Raw genomic sequence first — 18,614 nt, forward strand, 5'->3', positions numbered from 1 at the left:
AATAAATTTAAAGCGTCGCAGATTCAGATCTCTATTGACCGTAGTTTGTCGCCATCCCACGGGGGGGGGGGCGCAATTTTAAACCATAACATGTTGGGTATCTATTTACTCGGCGTGACATCATCTTTCACAATATACAAACAAAAAGGGCTAACTTTACTGTTTAGTATTTTTTAAATGCAGTAAAATGTGATTTTTCACATTTTTTCCAAAAAAATTGCGTTTTAAAGACCGCTGCGCAAATACCGCGTGACAAAAAATTTTGCAATGACCGACATTTTATTCTCCAGAGTCTTTGCTAAAAAAATATATATAATGTTTGGGGGTTCTAAGTAGTTTTCTAGGAAAAAATACTGGTTTTAACTTGTAGTGTCCGAAATAGGGCTGGGGCTTAAGTGGTTAAAATGGTCCTGAACAAGAAAAAAAGAGCATTTTTCTTATAATTTTTAGTAGCACAGGCATATGGCTTCTCTCCACCTGGCCGTTTTTGTTGCAGGCATTTATCGGGCATTTTTGGAGGCAGGCATTACTTTTTTTGGATTTTGTGTCTGGGGGGTCTAAAAAGTGTACCTGTGAAGTTTCAGCTCTGTAGAATGTCCAGAACCAGAAAAAAAAGATCATTTTTCTTATAATTATTAATAGAGCAGGGTAGTGGCTCCTCTCCACCTGGGCGTTTTTGTTGCAGCCATTTATTTTGGAGGCATGCCTCCAAAGATGCCCAAAAAATGCCCGACTAAATCCAAAGAAATCTCATTTTGTTTTTTTTTCAATAATTTTTTCAATAATTGTCTCTCTATCAAAAACGACATGAACTTTTTTTTGTGTGATTGAGCATGACCCAGAACCATCATATTCTGATTGGCCAAATACAAAGTCGTACAAAGTCGTCTATCATACAAGTCGCGCTGAATATGCGCAAAGTCGCGCTGAAGTCGCGCTAAAATGTGGGGGTATATATACTTGTGTACATGGGGGGGGGGGGTTGTATGTACCTGTGTAGGTGTACTTATCATCTCTTCTGCTAGACGTTTTGCATCCTTTATATGAAGAATAATTTTCACTCTCGGGAACACATCACTTCAAAAATATTCATCACTTATCATCTTCTAGTATATGCCGGTTGCACACTGCAGGATCTCCCCCTGTGTTGGCACGATCTGGAGGTATTGGTACATGCCCCCACCCCAGATTGCGCAAGCTCCTAGGGTCAGGGACACGCCCCTTGCTTTGCATGATCCCAGGGGTAAGACACAACCCCTGATTTGTGTGACCCCCCCAGGGGTCAGGGACACGCCCCTTGCTTTGTGTGACTCCAGGGGTCAGGGACACGCCCCTTGGTTTGTGTGACTCCAGGGGTCAGGGACACGCCCCTTGCTTTGTGTGACTCCAGGGGTCAGGGACACGCTCTTTGATTCATGTGAGTTAAGGGGGTTAGGGCCATGTCCCTCACCTTGTGTACGCCCAGTTGTCAGGGACACGCCCCTTGCTTTGTGTGATTCAGGGGGTCAGAGAAACTCCCTTCACTTTATGTGATCCCAGGGGTCAGGGACACGCCCCTTGCTTCATGTGACCTCAGGGGTCAGGGGCACGCTCCTTGCTTCATGTGACCTCAGGGACATGCCTCTTGCTTCATGTGACCTCCGGGTCAGGGGCACGCTCCATGCTTCATGTGACCCCAGGGGTCAGGGACACACTCCTTGCTTTGTGTGATTAAGGGGGCCAGAGACACACCCTTTCACTGACCCCAGGGGTCAGGGACACGCCCCTTGCTGCATGAGACCTCAGGGGTCAGGGACACGCCCCTTGCTTCATGTGACCCCAGTGGTCAGGGACATGCCCCTTGCTTTGTGTGACCTCAGGGGTAAGGGAGACGTCCCTTGCTTCATGTGACCTCGGGGGTAAGGGACACGCCCCTTGCTTTATGTGACTTCAGGGGTCAGGGACACGCCCCTTGCTTTGTGTGACCACCAGGGGTCAGGGACATGCCCTTTGCTTCATGTGACCTCTGGGGTCAGGGACACGCCTCTCACTTTGTGTCAGGGACACACCCCTTGCTTTGTGTGATTCAGAGGGTCAGGGACACGCTCCTTGCTTCATGTGACCTCAGGGGTCGGGGACACGCCCCTTGCTTCATGTGACCTCAGGGGTCAGGGACACGCCCCTTGCTACATATGACCTCAGGGTAAGGGACACGCCCCTTGCTACATATGACCTCAGGGGTCAGGGACACGCCCCTTGCTACATATGACCTCAGGGGTCAGGGACACGCCCCTTGCTTCATGTGACCTCAGGGGTCAGGGACACGCCCCTTGCTTCATGAGACCCCAGGGGTCAGGGACACGCCCCTTGCTTCATGTGGCCTCAGGGGTCAGGGACACGCCCCTTGCTTCATGTGACCTCAGGGGTCAGTGACACGCCCCTTGCTTCATGAGACCTCAGGGGTCAGGGACACGCCCCTTGCTTCATGTGACCTCAGGGGTCAGGGACACGCCCCTTGCTTCATGTGACCTCAGTGGTCAGGGACACGCCCCTTGCTTAATGTGACCTCTGGGGTCAGGGACACGCCTCTCACTTTGTGTCAGGGACACGCCCCTTGCTACATGTGACCTCAGGGGTCAGGGACACGCCCCTTGCTTCATGTGACCTCAGGGGTCAGGGACACGCCCCTTGCTTCATGTGACCTCAGGGGTCAGGGACACGCCCCATGCTTCATGTGACCTCTGGGGTCAGGGACACGCCTCTCACTTTGTGTCAGGGACACGCCCCTTGCTACATGTGACCTCAGGGGTCAGGGACACGCCCCTTGCTTCATGTGACCTCAGGGGTCAGGGACACGCCCCTTGCTTCATGAGACCTCAGGGGTCAGGGACACGCCCCTTGCTTCATGTGACCTCAGGGGTCAGGGACACGCCCCTTGCTTCATGTGACCTCAGGGGTCAGGGACACGCCCCTTGCTTAATGTGACCTCTGGGGTCAGGGACACGCCTCTCACTTTGTGTCAGGGACACGCCCCTTGCTACATGTGACCTCAGGGGTCAGGGACACGCCCCTTGCTTCATGTGACCTCAGGGGTCAGGGACACGCCCCTTGCTTCATGTGACCTCTGGGGTCAGGGACATGCCTCTCACTTTGTGTCAGGGACACGCCCCTTGCTACATGTGACCTCAGGGGTCAGGGACACGCCCCTTGCTTCATGTGACTTCAGGGGTCAGGGACACGCCCCTTGCTTTGTGTGACCACCAGGGGTCAGGGACATGCCCTTTGCTTCATGTGACCTCTGGGGTCAGGGACACGCCTCTCACTTTGTGTCAGGGACACACCCCTTGCTTTGTGTGATTCAGAGGGTCAGGGACACGCTCCTTGCTTCATGTGACCTCAGGGGTCGGGGACACGCCCCTTGCTTCATGTGACCTCAGGGGTCAGGGACACGCCCCTTGCTACATATGACCTCAGGGTAAGGGACACGCCCCTTGCTACATATGACCTCAGGGGTCAGGGACACGCCCCTTGCTACATATGACCTCAGGGGTCAGGGACACGCCCCTTGCTTCATGTGACCTCAGGGGTCAGGGACACGCCCCTTGCTTCATGAGACCCCAGGGGTCAGGGACACGCCCCTTGCTTCATGTGGCCTCAGGGGTCAGGGACACGCCCCTTGCTTCATGTGACCTCAGGGGTCAGTGACACGCCCCTTGCTTCATGAGACCTCAGGGGTCAGGGACACGCCCCTTGCTTCATGTGACCTCAGGGGTCAGGGACACGCCCCTTGCTTCATGTGACCTCAGTGGTCAGGGACACGCCCCTTGCTTAATGTGACCTCTGGGGTCAGGGACACGCCTCTCACTTTGTGTCAGGGACACGCCCCTTGCTACATGTGACCTCAGGGGTCAGGGACACGCCCCTTGCTTCATGTGACCTCAGGGGTCAGGGACACGCCCCTTGCTTCATGTGACCTCAGGGGTCAGGGACACGCCCCTTGCTTCATGTGACCTCTGGGGTCAGGGACACGCCTCTCACTTTGTGTCAGGGACACGCCCCTTGCTACATGTGACCTCAGGGGTCAGGGACACGCCCCTTGCTTCATGTGACCTCAGGGGTCAGGGACACGCCCCTTGCTTCATGAGACCTCAGGGGTCAGGGACACGCCCCTTGCTTCATGTGACCTCAGGGGTCAGGGACACGCCCCTTGCTTCATGTGACCTCAGGGGTCAGGGACACGCCCCTTGCTTAATGTGACCTCTGGGGTCAGGGACACGCCTCTCACTTTGTGTCAGGGACACGCCCCTTGCTACATGTGACCTCAGGGGTCAGGGACACGCCCCTTGCTTCATGTGACCTCAGGGGTCAGGGACACACCCCTTGCTTCATGTGACCTCTGGGGTCAGGGACATGCCTCTCACTTTGTGTCAGGGACACGCCCCTTGCTACATGTGACCTCAGGGGTCAGGGACACGCCCCTTGCTTCATGTGACCTCAGGGGTCAGGGACACGCCCCTTGCTTCATGTGACCTCAGGGGTCAGGGACACGCCCCTTGCTTCATGTGACCTCTGGGGTCAGGGACACGCCTCTCACTTTGTATCAGGGACACGCCCCTTGCTTCATGTGACCTCAGGGGTCAGGGACACGCCCCTTGCTTAATGTGACCTCTGGGGTCAGGGACACGCCTCTCACTTTGTGTCAGGGACACGCCCCTTGCTCCATGTGACCTCAGGGGTCAGGGACACGCCCCTTGCTTCATGTGACCTCAGGGGTCAGGGACACGCCCCTTGCTCCATGTGACCTCAGGGGTCAGGGACACGCCCCTTGCTCCATGTGACCTCAGAGGTCAGGGACACGCCCCTTGCTTCATGTGACCTCAGGGGTCAGGGACACGCCCCTTGCTTCATGTGACCTCTGGGGTCAGGGACACGCCTCTCACTTTGTGTCAGGGACACACCCCTTGCTACATGTGACCTCAGGGGTCAGGGACACGCCCCTTGCTTCATGTGACCTCAGGGGTCAGGGACACGCCCCTTGCTTCATGTGACCTCTGGGGTCAGGGACACGCCCCTTGCTTCATGTGACCTCAGGGGTCAGGGACACGCCCCTTGCTTCATGTGACCTCAGGGGTCAGGGACACGCCCTTTGATTTCAGTGTGCTGTTCCTTTTATTCAGGCCCCCAACCATTGGGAGGCGCTGTGACCTCCTATGATTAGAATAAAGCCCTGAGAGATAAGCTGTGTGTTCTGTCATGGAGGTGTGACTGGAATTCCTGTGAATGATGTGTGAGGGGCAGAGAGGTGTTTCAGGTAAAGATATATGGACTGGAATTCTATGAATGATGTGTGAGGGTAAAGATATATGAGGTCCCCTTCAGTATCTCCACACAGGAAACTAAACTTCCTGTCACAGCTCTCCCCACCAAACCTCCCTTCTACCGCCCACAGAGGAGACAAGATTTTACCTCACAATCCGCACAAAGCGAGGAGGGGCGTCTTCTTCCCGTCTATTCACTCCTTAGAGGGGCGTGGCGGGGGCGGAGCCTGTGTGAGGGGAGCTCGAGTCACTTATTTCCTCCAGAGAAGATTGCCGGGGGGCGGTGCATGCTTTGAATGGAGGAAGAAATCTGCTTTGAAATGGAGTATTGCGGGGGCGGAGCCTGCTTTGAATTGAGGCGGAGCATTACAAAGGCGGAGCCTGCTTTGAATAGAGAAGCATTGCGGGGGCGGAACCTGCTTTGAATAGAGGAGCATTGCGGGGGCGGAGCCTATTTTGAATAGAGGAGCATTGCGAGGGCGGAGCCTGCTTTGAATAGAGGAACATTGCGGGGGCGGAGCCTATTTTGAATAGAGGAGCATTGCGGGGGCGGAACCTGCTTTGAATATAGAGACATTGCGGGGCGGAGCCTGCTTTGAATAGAGGGACATTGCGGGGCGGAGCCTGTTTTGAATAGAGGAACATTGCGGGGGCGGAGCCTGCTTTGAATATAGAGACATTGCGGGGGCGGAGCCTGTTTTGAATAGAGAAACATTGCGGGGGCGGAGCCTGTTTTGAATAGAGGAACATTGCGGGGGCGGAGCCTGTTTTGAATAGAGGAACATTGCGGGGGCGGAGCCTGCTTTGAATATAGAGACATTGCGGGGGCGGAGCCTGCTTTGAATATAGAGACATTGCGGGGGCGGAGCCTGCTTTGAATAGAGGAGTATTGCAGAGGTGAAGCCTGCTTTTAATGGAGGAGGAGCATTACAGGGGCGGAGCCTGTGCGAGGGAAGCTAGAGTAACCTATTTCCTCCATAGGGGCGGAGCCTGCTTTTATTACAGGAGTATTTTTGGGCTTGGGGTAGAGGAGGAGCATTGCAGGAGGTAAAGCCTGCTTGAGAAAGAGGAGGGGCATTGAGGGGGCGGAGCCTGCATGAGAAAGGAGGAGCATGGTTGGGGTGGAGCCTGCTTATAATAGAGAAGAAGCATTGCAGAGGGCTTAGCCTGCTTGGGATAGAGGGGGAGCATTGCAGGGGGTTGAGCCTACTTTGAATGGAGGAGGAGCATTTAGGGGGCGGAGCCTGCTTGGGATAGAGGAGGAGCATTACGGAGGCGAAGCCTGCTTGTGATAGAGAAGGAATATTGAGGGGGCGGAGCCTGTTTTAGATAGAGGAGGAGCATTGGGGTGGAGTCTGCTTTGAATAGAGAAGCATTGTGGGGGCGGAGCCTGCTTTTATTGCAGGTATATTGTGGGGTTTGGGATAGAAGAGCATTGCAGGGGCGGAGCCTGCTTGGGATAGAGGAGGAGCATTGAGGGGGCAGAGCCTGCTTGGGATAGAGGAGGAGCATTGAGGGGGCGGAGCCTGCTTTGGATAGAGGAGTATTGAGGGGGCGGAGCCGGCTTTGGATAGAGGAGGGGCATGGTTGATGTGGAGCCTGCTTGTGATAGAGGAGAAGCATTGCAGGGGCGGAGCCTGCTTGGGATAGAGGGGGAGCATTGCAAAGGCGGAGCCTGCTTAGGATAGAGGAGGAGCATTGCAGGGGGCTGAGCCTGCTTTGAATGGGGGAGGAGCATTACAGGGGTGGAGCCTGATTTGAACAGGGAAGCATTGTGGTTGCGGAGCCTGCTTTAAATAGAGAGGCACTGCAGAGGCAGAGCCTGCTTTTAATAGAGGAGCATTGAGCCTGCTTTGAATGGAGGAGGAGCATTGCGGGGGTGGAGCCTGCTTTGAATGGAGGAGGAGCATTGGAGGGAACTTGAGCCACTTATTTCCTCCATAGAGAAGCATTGTGGGGGCGAAGCCTGCTTTTATTAGAGGGGGTGTAGCCTCGTTCGAATAGAGGAGTATTGTATGGGCGGAGCCTGCTTTGAATACAGGAGCATTGCAGGGGCGGAGCCTGCTTGGGATAAAGGAGGAGTATTGTGGGAGGTGGAGCCTGCTTGGGCTAGAGGAGGAGCATTGCAGGGGCGGAGCCTGCTTGGGATAGAGGAGGAGCATTGTGGGGGGGCAGAGTCTATTTTAAATGGAGGGTGTTCGCAGGGGGCGGAGCCTGGAGGGTTGTGCTGTAGCAGAGTTTCAGGGTGTGAGGAATGGGGGATGGGAGTGGTGATGGTAAAGAGGCCTGAGGGGGGCGCTGACAACACTAGAGCGGGGATAGGAGGTTGCAGAAGGTGCAGGGACAGCACAGTGGAGGGCAAAGATGGAGGAGACCCTTTGGGGCTCAGTCACACCATAGCACATCACCATGCCAATGACATGTATGCAGTGCCATGTAGATACTGTGTGTTGCAATGCGCTTAAAAAAATCCGTTCACGCTTGTGCGTTGCGGCAGTGCGTGCTAAAATGTTACCGCAATGCACAGCCACACCCGGAGCCACTGTGTGCGATGAGATTCGGAGTAAGTTGATTGAATGGTCCTCCTGTATGCTTTCTGGTGTTTATAAGGAACGTGTCACAAGGTAAAGGGTAAGTTCATCTTCAGCAAAACACGGCCTATGCAGGTAAAAAAATACAAACTCAACGACTCTGACCAAAGCTGAATAACCCCTTGACCTCCAGAAGATTTTACCCCCTCCATGACCAGACCATTTTTTGCTACTCAGCACTGTGCTGCTTTAACTGGTAATTGCGCGGTCATGCAACACTGCACCCAAATGATATTAGCATCATTTTTTCCCCACAAATAGAGTTTTCTTTTGGTGGTATTTGATCACCAATGCGTTTTTTTTTTTTTTATCATATAAATAAAAAAAGTTTATAAAATATTTTTTACTTTCTGAAACATACCCAACAAAAAAAGAAAATCACGTTTTCATAAATTTATGCCAATATGTATTCTGCTACATAATTTTAGTAAAAAAAAAAAAGAAAAAATCCCAATAAGCGTTGATTGATTGGTTTGCTCAAAAGTTATTGCGTCTACAAACTATGGGATATATACACTATATTACCAAAAGTATTGGGACGCCTGCCTTTATACACACATAAACTTTAATGACATCTCAGTCTAATGCCTCATACACACGAAACGATTGTTGGCCGTGAATTTTCGGCCAATGTCCGATCGGCCGATGGTCGGCTTGTTAGTATGATGCTTCCGACAACCGACTCCGACTTTTCGGCCGAACAGAATCGGGTGTGCAGGCTATAAAATTTTTGTTGGCTGTCAACACAACGGCGGATTTTCCGTCAGTCAGTACAGATTTCGGCAGACAAAAATCTGATGAGCAAGACTGGGCATGCTCAGAGAAGAAAAAACACATGGGAGGTAAACCAGCACATGACATCACTTCTGAAGTTGGTTTTTGTTGGCTGATAAAATTCCTGTGCAGTCTAGAGCGCATTCCAACCAACACAACAACACTGGCAAAAGATGGCCGATCGGTTGGCCGATAATCGTTGCGTGTGTACGAGGCTTAAGGGTCCTTTCACACGGGGCGGACCGTATTTTGATCCGCTCCGTTGCTTTTTTTTTTTTCACGGAGCGGATGACACTTGTGTCATCTGCTCCGTATGTCCGCATATCATCCCATCCGTTTGCGAATGATATGCGGACATAATGTAAGTCTATGGGGATTGCGGATGTCAGCGGATGACACCGCTGACATCCGATTTTGCGTCCTTTCCGTTTTTTAAACGGAAGAAAAATAGGGTTCTGTTCCGTTCCAAAAAATGGAACAGAACTGAAAGGACGCAAATCTGATGTCAGCGGATGGTCATCCACTGACATCCGCAATCCCATTGACATGCATTATGTCTGTATATCACCCGCAAACGGATGGGGTGATATACGGACATACGGAACCATCCGTGTGAAAGGACCCTAAAGCTGGATACACACTATCCAACTTTTGTGGTTAGATTTCCTTCAGATTTACCTTTTCTATGTAGTGCAAGGGCCTGCCAGATTGAAAACAAATTGAAAGTGTTTAGGTTTGACCTCATATTATATGGTTTTGGTAAATCTAAAGGAAAAAGTCTTCAGAAAATTGTATAGTGTGTATGGCCCTTTAGTCTGTAGGGTTCAATATTGAGTTGGCCCACCCTTTGCAGCAAAACAGCTTCAACTCTTCTGGGAAGGCTGTCCACAAGGTTTAGGAGTGTGTCTATAGGAATGTTTGACCATTCTTCCAGAAGTGCATTTGTCAGGTCAGGCACTGGTGCCCACCTATTAGTGCCCATGAGTGCTGCCTATTAGCGCCCTTCAGCGCCACCTACTAGTGCTCTTCAGTGCTGCCCATCGGTGCCACCTATCAGTGCCACCTTATCAGTGCTACCTTATCAGTGCCGCTTTATCAGTGCCCACCAGTGCCACCTATTAGTGCCCAACAGGTCCGCCTATCAGTGCCACCTATTAGTGCCCAACAGGGCCGCCTATCAGTGCCCACCAGTGCCACCTATTAGTGCCCAACAGGGCCACCTATCAGTGCCCACCAGTGCCACCTATTAGTACCCAACAGGGCCGCCTATCAGTGCCTACCAGTGCCACCTATTAGTGCCCAACAGTGCCGCCTATCAATGCTCACCAGTGCCACCTATTAGTGCCCAACAGGGCCACCTATCACTGCCCAACAGTGCAGCTTATCAGGGCCCATCAGTGCAGCTTATCAGGGCCCATCAGTGCAGCTTATCAGGGCCCATCAGTGCTGCCTCATCAGCACACATCAACGAAGGAGAAAAATTACCTGTTTGCAAAATTTTATAACAAACTATGAAAAACTTTTTTTGTTTTTTTTTTTCAAAATGTTCGGTATTTTCTTGTTTGTTCAGCAAAAAATAAAAACCCCAGTAGTGATCAAATACCACCAAAAAAAAGCTCTATTTGTTTGAAAAAAATGATAAAAAATTTCAAAATGTTTGGGTACAGCGTTGCATGACCGCGCAATTGTCATTCAAAGTGCGACAGCACTGAAGCTGAGAATTGGCCTGGGCAGAAAGGGGGGTTTAAGTGCCCAGTAGGCAAGTGGTTAACCACTTAAGCCCCGGAAGATTTTACCCCCTTCCTGACCAGGGGGTATTTTGCGATTCGGCACTGCGTGACTTTAACGGACAATTGCGCGGTCGTGCGACGCTGTACCCAAACAAATTTGACGTCCTTTTTTTCCCACAAACAGAGCTTTCTTTTGGTGGTATTTGATCACCTGTGCGATTTTTTGATCATGCGCTATAAACAAAAAAAGAGCGTCAATTTTGCAAAAATAACAATATTTTTCACATATTTTTTTATATGAAATTCCCCAAAAAAAATGTAAAAATCAAAATTTTTTAACATTTTCAGCCAATTTGTTTTATGCTACATATGTTTGGTAAAAAAAATCACAATAAGCGTATTTTGATTGGTTTGCGCAAAAGTTATCGCGTTTACTAACTAAGGGAAAGATTTTTGTCATTTCTGTTGTTTTTTTTTTTTTAACGCGTAATGGCGGCGATCTGCGATTTTTTTGTGGTACTGCGACATTGCGGCGGACAGATCGGACCCTTGACTGACATTTTTGACACTTTTGGGGGTACCAGTGACATTACTACAGTAATCAGTGCTATACATATGCACTGTTACTGTAAAAATGACACTGGGAGGGAAGGGGTTAACTTTATTGGAGAGGGAGGGGTTAAGTGTGTCCCTAGGGGCGTGATTCTAACTGTGATTGGATGTGGCTTGTGATGTAACAGTAAAGATCAGCGGTCCTACATAGCAGGACCGAGTGATCTGTGCTTTTACACAGGGGAGAATGACAGGCGGCTTGTTTACACTAGCCGCCTGCCTTTCTCCCTCTCTACCCGACGATCGCGAGTGACCGGCGGACATCGGGTCCGCCGGTCACACGCGTCGGCCTAGTCGGGTACAAGCGGGGCGGGAGTGCGCCTCCGGCGGCGCGCGCTCGCCCCCTATTCGCTCCCAGGCTAGTGACGTACCGGTACGTCACTTTGCCTGGGAGGGGCTGACCGCCACCGTATATAGTCGGGCGGCGGTTGGCAAGAGGTTAAAGTTCATGTGTGTGTGTAAAGGCAGGCGTCCCAATACTTTTGACATTATAGTGTATGTGAATCATACACAAAGCCCTTTGAAGCCAGAGACCAGGCTGAGGATCCTCAGGACATCACAGGAAAGTTTTTTCTTTTTTTTTTAAGTATTTTTTTGGTAACGTTACTTGTTTTTATTTTTAGGTTCACTAAATGATTCTTTACAATGATAGCAGCGATTGTTTTTCAGGCTGGAATTCCGTAGCCGCTCTCAGCTTTTTCTTTCCGGTCGCTTAGCAACGATGTCAACAGCACCCTGGCAACCTATTAACAGTGCAAGAGACAGAAAATATAGCTGAAGTTTGCTTGGGTCGCACACACGTGAAGGTAAAGGATTTGTATGCGGGTTGTGGAAGGAAGGGATGCCAGTCGCAGTTACAGGATCCTGGGTAAGGGAATTCCTTCTTCTTATGATAAACAATTCTCTGCTGTAATGAAACTGACACTCATTTCTGGAGGAGGTCATGTGACATGGATCCCCCCCCCGATTAGAATATCTTTCCAAAGAATTGTGGGGTGTGCCTTTATTATTTGTGGGAGAAGGAACGCAGCAGAGGAAATATTGGCATCATTATAGTTTTTTAAAAAAAAATATACTTTAACCTCTTCAATACCGGGCACTTTCACCCCCTTCCCGCCCAGGGAAATGTTCAGCTTTCAGCGCTGTCACACTTTGAATGACAATTGCGCGGTCATGCAGCGATGTACCCATATAAACATATACATTTTTTTCCACACAAATAGAGCTTTCTTTTGGTCTTATGTAATCACCGCTGGGTTTTTTATTTTTTGCTAACAAAAAAAAAGAAAATAAAAAAGTCTGAAATTCTTAGTTTGTGTCAGGAAATTTTGTAAATAAGTAATTTTTCTCCTTCGCTGATGTGCGCTGATGAGGCGGCACTGATAGGCATTGATGAGGCCGCACTGATAAGGCGGCACTTATGGGCACTGATAAGACAACACTGAAGGGCACTGATGAAGTGGCACTGATGAGGAGACACTAATATGCGGCACTGATGGGCACTGATGAAGTGGCACTGATGAGGAGGCACTAATATGCGGCACTGATGGGCACAGATAGGTGGCTCTGATAAGCGGCACTGATGGGCACCGATGAGGAGGCACTAATATGCGGCACTGATGGGCACTGATAAGCGGCACTGATGGGAATTGATGAGGTGGCTCTAATCTAATATGCCGCACTGATGGGCACTGATGAGGAGGCACTAATATGCCACACTGATGGGCACTGATAGGTGGAACTGATAAGCGGCACTGATGGGCACCGATGAGGAGGCACTAATATGCAGCACTGATGGGCACTGATGAGGTGGCACTGATAAGCGGCACTGATGGGAATTGATGAGGTGGCTCTAATCTAATATGCCGCACTGATGGGCACTGATGAGGTGGCACTGATGAGGAGGCACTAATATGCCACACTGATGGGCACTGATAGGTGGAACTGATAAGCGGCACTGATGGGCACTGATAAGCGGCACTGATGGACACTGTTGAGGTGGCACTAATGAGGAGGCACTAATATTATTATTATTATTATATAGTATTTATATATTATATAAATACTATATATATATATATATATATATATATATATATATATACTTTATAATATACCACACTTATTGGTACTGATAGGTGGCAATGATGGGCACTGATAAACCGCACTGATGGGCACTGATGAGGTGGCTGTGTTTACAACAGCTGACCGTTTTTCTCTCTCAGCGGGGAGCGATCGCGGGTGTCAGGCGGCAATCGGAGCCGCCTGCCCCGCGCATCGGAGTCCCCGCTGCCGAGGGAGGGCGGAAGAGCGCCGGCGGCGGCATGCTCTCACCTCCTAGCTGCAGGTGCACGACCGACGTAGGTCTACATCGTTTTGCGCAGGAGGGCCGCACTGCCGCAGCAAAAAGGCAGGGGGCAGCCGGGAACCGGTTAAACACTTCTTTTGCATTGCTTGATATCCTCGGCCTTACCTGTTCTGGAACAGCTGTACCTTTGCTAGTACATGCAAGTACACTAAAGGGGAATGCACAGTATATGTAGGCAGATGAATGGCACCACATCCTAGGTACATGGAAATATGTTTAAATTGATTTTTAAGGTGTGAGAAATCAACTCAAGCAATTATAAAAAATACAATTTTATTACAAAATACAATTTTTAAACCATAACCAATTAAAAAATTAGGTTCTCTGCGGTAAGGAGGTCCTCCCATAGATCAATCACCCCACAATATCCCATACCAGCTAAAATTACACACAAATATATTTCCTTTTCAGTATGCAGCCGCTGTAATTTTCTGTAAAATGCAATCAATGAGAGCTTTATGGGGTCTTACATGGGCGTGAGTCTCCATTTCCTATTAAGATTAAAGTGGTTCTACAGGCTGAAGGTTTTTTAGCTTTATGCATTCAATGCATGAAGGTGAAAAACCTTCTGTGTGCCGCTCCCCCACCCAGCCCCTCAAAATACGTTAAGTATGAGTCCAATCTCGATCCAGCGATGTGCATGAGAGCGGTCGCTCTCCTGGCTCTCTCCCTCCTCATTGGCTCAGGCACAGCCGCTGTCAATCACAGCCAGTGAGGAGAGAGCAGGGAGTGGGGCAGAGCCCTCATTCTGTGTGTCTGTGGATACACAGGTTCGGGAGACAGCACACATGATTGCCCCCCTAGGAAACAGCTTGCTATGGGTGGGGGCACTCAACAGGGGCGGGGGGACCCGAGAAGAGGAGGATCTGGGCTGCTCTGTGCAAAACCATTACACAGAGCAGGTAAGCATAACATGTTTGTTATTGAAAAAAAAAATCCTTTAGTATCAGTTCAAAGTTTAGAGCAGCCTTTCTCAACCTTTTCAACACAGAGGAACCCTTGAAATAAATTTCTGGTCTCGGGGAACCCCTGCTGAAAACTAAAAATCTAAAACTCATGCATTAGTGTGACAGTCAGTGGGAAGAATGCTCCTTACTCTTGTCATCATTGGGAAGAATTACCCCCCTTACAGGTAAAAGGAAAAATGGTGTCATTGGAATTGCTCATTGCTCAAGGAACCCTTAGCAACCTCAGGAGGAACCCTGGTTGAGAAACCCTGGCTTAGAGTATATAAGATATTGGTGTTGGACTAAGTAGGCACCATCAAATTGGAGGTCAATTAGCCACAGCTTATGAAACCCTAAGGAAACTCTGAGGAAGCCCTAGGGATCCAAGAAACCCTGTATTTTTTTTTTTTTTTTTATCTCTAAGAAATAATTTTTTTGAGCAGAAGAAATAAAACATACTAAGTCCAGAGCCAGGTATACAAAGACTGTAGGTACCCGCATCCGCACTTTTAAGGCAATGGGCACCAATCTACATATACAGTCAGGTCCATAAATATTGGGACATCAACACAATTCTAATCTTTTTGGCTCTATACACCACCACAATGGATTTTAAATGAAACAAACACGATGTGCTTTAACTGCAGACTTTCAGCTTTAATTTGAGGATATTTACATCCAAATCAGGTGACCGGTGTAGGAATTACAACAGTTTGTATATGTGCCTCCCACTTTTTAAGGGACCAAAAGTAATGGTACAGATTACCAATCATAAATCAAACTTTCACTTTTTAATACTTGGTTGCAAATCCTTTGCAGTCAATTACAGCCTGAAGTCTGGAATGCATAGACATCACCAGACGCTGGGTTTCATCCCTGGTGATGCTCTGCTAGGCCTCTACTGCAACTGTCTTCAGTTCCTGCTTGTTCTTGGGGCATTTTCCCTTCAGTTTTGTCTTCCGCAAGTGAAATGCATGCTCAATTGGATTCAGGTCAGGTGATTGACTTGGCCATTGCATAACATTCCACTTCTTTCCCTTAAAAAACTTTTTTTGTTGCTTTTGCAGTATGCTTCGGGTCATTGTCCATCTGCACTGTGAAGCGCCGTCCAATGAGTTCTGAAGCATTTGGCTGAATATGAGCAGATAATATTGCCCGAAACACTTCAGAATTCATCCTGCTGCTATTGTCAGCAGTCACATCATTAATAAATACAAGAGAACCAGTTCCATTGGCAGCCATACATGCCCACGCCATGACACTACCACCACCATGCTTCACTGATGAGGTGGTATGCTTTGGATCATGAGCAGTTCCTTTCCTTCTCCATACTCTTCTCTTCCCATCACTCTGGTACAAGTTGATCTTGGTCTCATCTTTCCATAGGATGTTGTTCCAGAACTGTGAAGGCTTTTTTAGATCTTGTTTGGCAAACTCTAATCTGGCCTTCCTGTTTTTGAGGCTCACCAATGGTTTACATCTTGTGGTGAACCCTCTGTATTCACTCTGGTGAAGTCTTCTCTTGATTGTTGACTTTGACACACATACACCTACCTCCTGGAGAGTGTTCTTGATCTGGCCAACTGCTGTGAAGGGTGTTTTCTTCACCAGGGAAATAATTCTTTGGTTATCCACCACAGTTGCTTTCCGTGGTCTTCCGTGTCTTTTGGTGTTGCTGAGCTCACCGATGCGTTCTTTCTTTTTAAGGATGTTCCAAACAGTTGATTTGGCCACACCTAATGTTTTTGCTATCTCTCTGATGGGTTTATTTTGTTTTTTCAGCCTAATGATGGCTTGCTTCACTGATAGTGACAGCTCTTTGGATTACATATTGAGAGTTGACAGCAACAGATTCCAAATGCAAATAGCACACTTGAAATGAACTCTGGACCTTTTATCTGCTCGTTGTAAATGGGATAATGAAGGAATAACACACACCTGGCCATGGAACAGCTGAGCAGCCAATTGTCCCATTACTTTTGGTCCCTTAAAAAGTGGGAGGCACATATACAAACTGTTGTAATTCCTACACCTTTCACCTGATTTGGATGTAAATACCCTCAAATTAAAGCTGAAAGTCTGCAGTTAAAGTACATCTTGTTTGTTTCATTTAAAATCCATTGTGGTGGTGTATAGAGCCAAAAAGATTCAAATTGTGTTGATGTCCCAATATTTACGGACCTGACTGTATTTGTGTTCATCATACGTGTAAATACGAATTGTCTCTTATTAATAAAAATAAAGGTATCACTCCAAAGTCATTTCTATGGAACCTCTTAATACATAATACAGCATCCTCACTAGGGATGATTGAACGGTTCGGGTCGACCATTGGTTCGACCCGAACATTGGCTGTTCGAGGTTCGGCCGAATTTAGAACTTTTTGCTGAAAAAGTTCGGAATTCAACAACCAGAACCGACCAAAATGCAATGGGACAGGAATGGGCTTTAAAAGCCAGTGATTGGACCAGAACCATTAGTAAAAGCCAATTGAGGGGGCAGGAGAATGCTAGGAATGTGATTGGAGTGACTAGGTGGTCCCTAGGCCAATCATTAGTGAATACGCCCCCCCAGTATATAAGATAGCCCCCGCCAAATTCCTAGCATTGTAATACAGGGACATGGAAGAGAGTGGAAGCAGTTCTGTTTTGCTTCAAAAGTGTCATTTAGCATTTATTAGTGTGAGGAAAGGGATATCTAGTGTAGATAGGGTGCTATTTTCTACTTTAGTTAGATGCAAAAATTTAGTTACTGTAGGGAAAGTGTTAAGTGCCAGGGTGACCGTAATGTAGTGTAGGGTGGACTGACTCTGACTGCTATGGCAGGGTGACCAAACCCTTCCATATCAGGGTGACTGCTATAGAGAAAAGATTGTTTCTCTTAGGTCACTTTCAGAGCAGCGATATGGCTTCTCACCGGTCAGCCTGCTTTTTGGCTGCAGGCGTTTATAGGGATTTTTTGAGGACAAGTTTGGAGTCAGGCATGACATCTGAACTTGTGTATAGGGGGTATATATACACACCCAAGTATGTATATATACACCTGCACATATATAGGTGTGAAAGGAGCAGAACACTATACTTGCGCTAATTAAATAATTAACACCAATATGTCTCCGCTCCTATCACAGCTATATATGTGTAAGTGTAAAATACATATAACTGTGTGTGTATATATATATACCCCTATACAGAAGTTCAGATGTTTTGCCTGCTTCCAAAGAACCCAAAAAAATGCCCAAAAAAAACGCCTGCGCCAAAAAAAAAACGCCCAGGTGTGTTTTTGCAGCAGGCGTTTTTTTGGGCATTTTTTTGGGGTAAAATATAGTGGTATAGTGTTCTGCTACTTTCACACCTATATACGTGTATGGGTATATATACATATAAGTGTGTGTGTATATAAACCCCTGCACAGAAGTTCTGATGTTATGCCTGCCTCCAATAACCCCCAAAAAATGCCCAAAAAAACACTTGATACTAAACCGGCAAGGTGTGAAAATAGCGGAGCCATATCCCTGTTCTATAAGTGACATAATACAAACAATCTTTTTTTTTTTCTGGTTCTGGACATGCTACAGAGCTGAAACTTCACAGGCACACCTTTTAGACCCCCCCCCCCCAGACACTAAATCCAAAGTCAATATCAAAAAATCTAATTTTTTTTTAAAATTTTTTTCAATAATTGGCTCTCTATCAAAAATGACAATTTTTAAGAACTTTTTTTTGTGTGATAGTTCCTGGGGCATGACCCAGAACCCTAGGCACTTTTTAGGGGCATTTATTTGGTTGTAGGGCTTCAAAATGGTGTTTTTTGATTACCGAAGTTCGGGTCCCATTGATTTTAATGGGGTTCTGAAATCCGGGCCGAACTTTTGGGAAGTTCGGGTGTTCTGGTCAAACCGAACTTTTCAAAAGTTTGATCATCCCTAATCCTAAACTGGGACATCTAACCAGGGGGGACCATCATTTGTCAAACTTCCCTGTACATCCATGGTGTTGGTAAATAGACTTTTCAAGTCGGATGGTGTCACCCATTTGAGTAATCCATTCCTGCACTGTGGGAGGGTCTGTAGACCTCCAGCGCCTCAGAATTAGTTTGCGGGCCTGAAAAAGGGCTCTAGCACTAGCTTGCTTGGATGTATCCTCAACTGGAAGGCTATCTAATATACCCAGTAGTCATTGTTTAGGGACCTCAGGAACCTGAAGCTGGAAGACCTAGTTAAGAGTGCCTATATCCTTCTTCCAATATAAATGTTTCTTTGCCCAAAGATAGAAAAAATTGCTTGGACTTTATAG

The 18,614-nt window shown here is 48.2% G+C and overlaps 1 protein-coding gene across 1 annotated transcript in view; it reads left to right on the plus strand.

Annotated features, from left to right (window-relative positions):
- Window positions 1-11,767: 11,767 nt before the first annotated feature.
- CIMIP7 (ciliary microtubule inner protein 7) overlaps window positions 11,768-18,614 on the plus strand; it is a gene marked incomplete at its 3' end in the record, with an annotated part of 62,910 nt that continues 56,063 nt past the window's right edge. The window contains exon 1 of the mRNA XM_082265981.1: window positions 11,768-11,872. Coding sequence (XP_082122107.1) covers window positions 11,846-11,872 — 27 coding nt within the window. The 5' untranslated portion in view covers window positions 11,768-11,845. The remainder of the gene's footprint in view (window positions 11,873-18,614) is intronic.

This window comes from Pelophylax lessonae (genome assembly GCF_965119305.1).
Source record: "Pelophylax lessonae genome assembly, chromosome: 8".
Classification (NCBI taxonomy): Eukaryota; Metazoa; Chordata; class Amphibia; order Anura; family Ranidae; genus Pelophylax; species Pelophylax lessonae.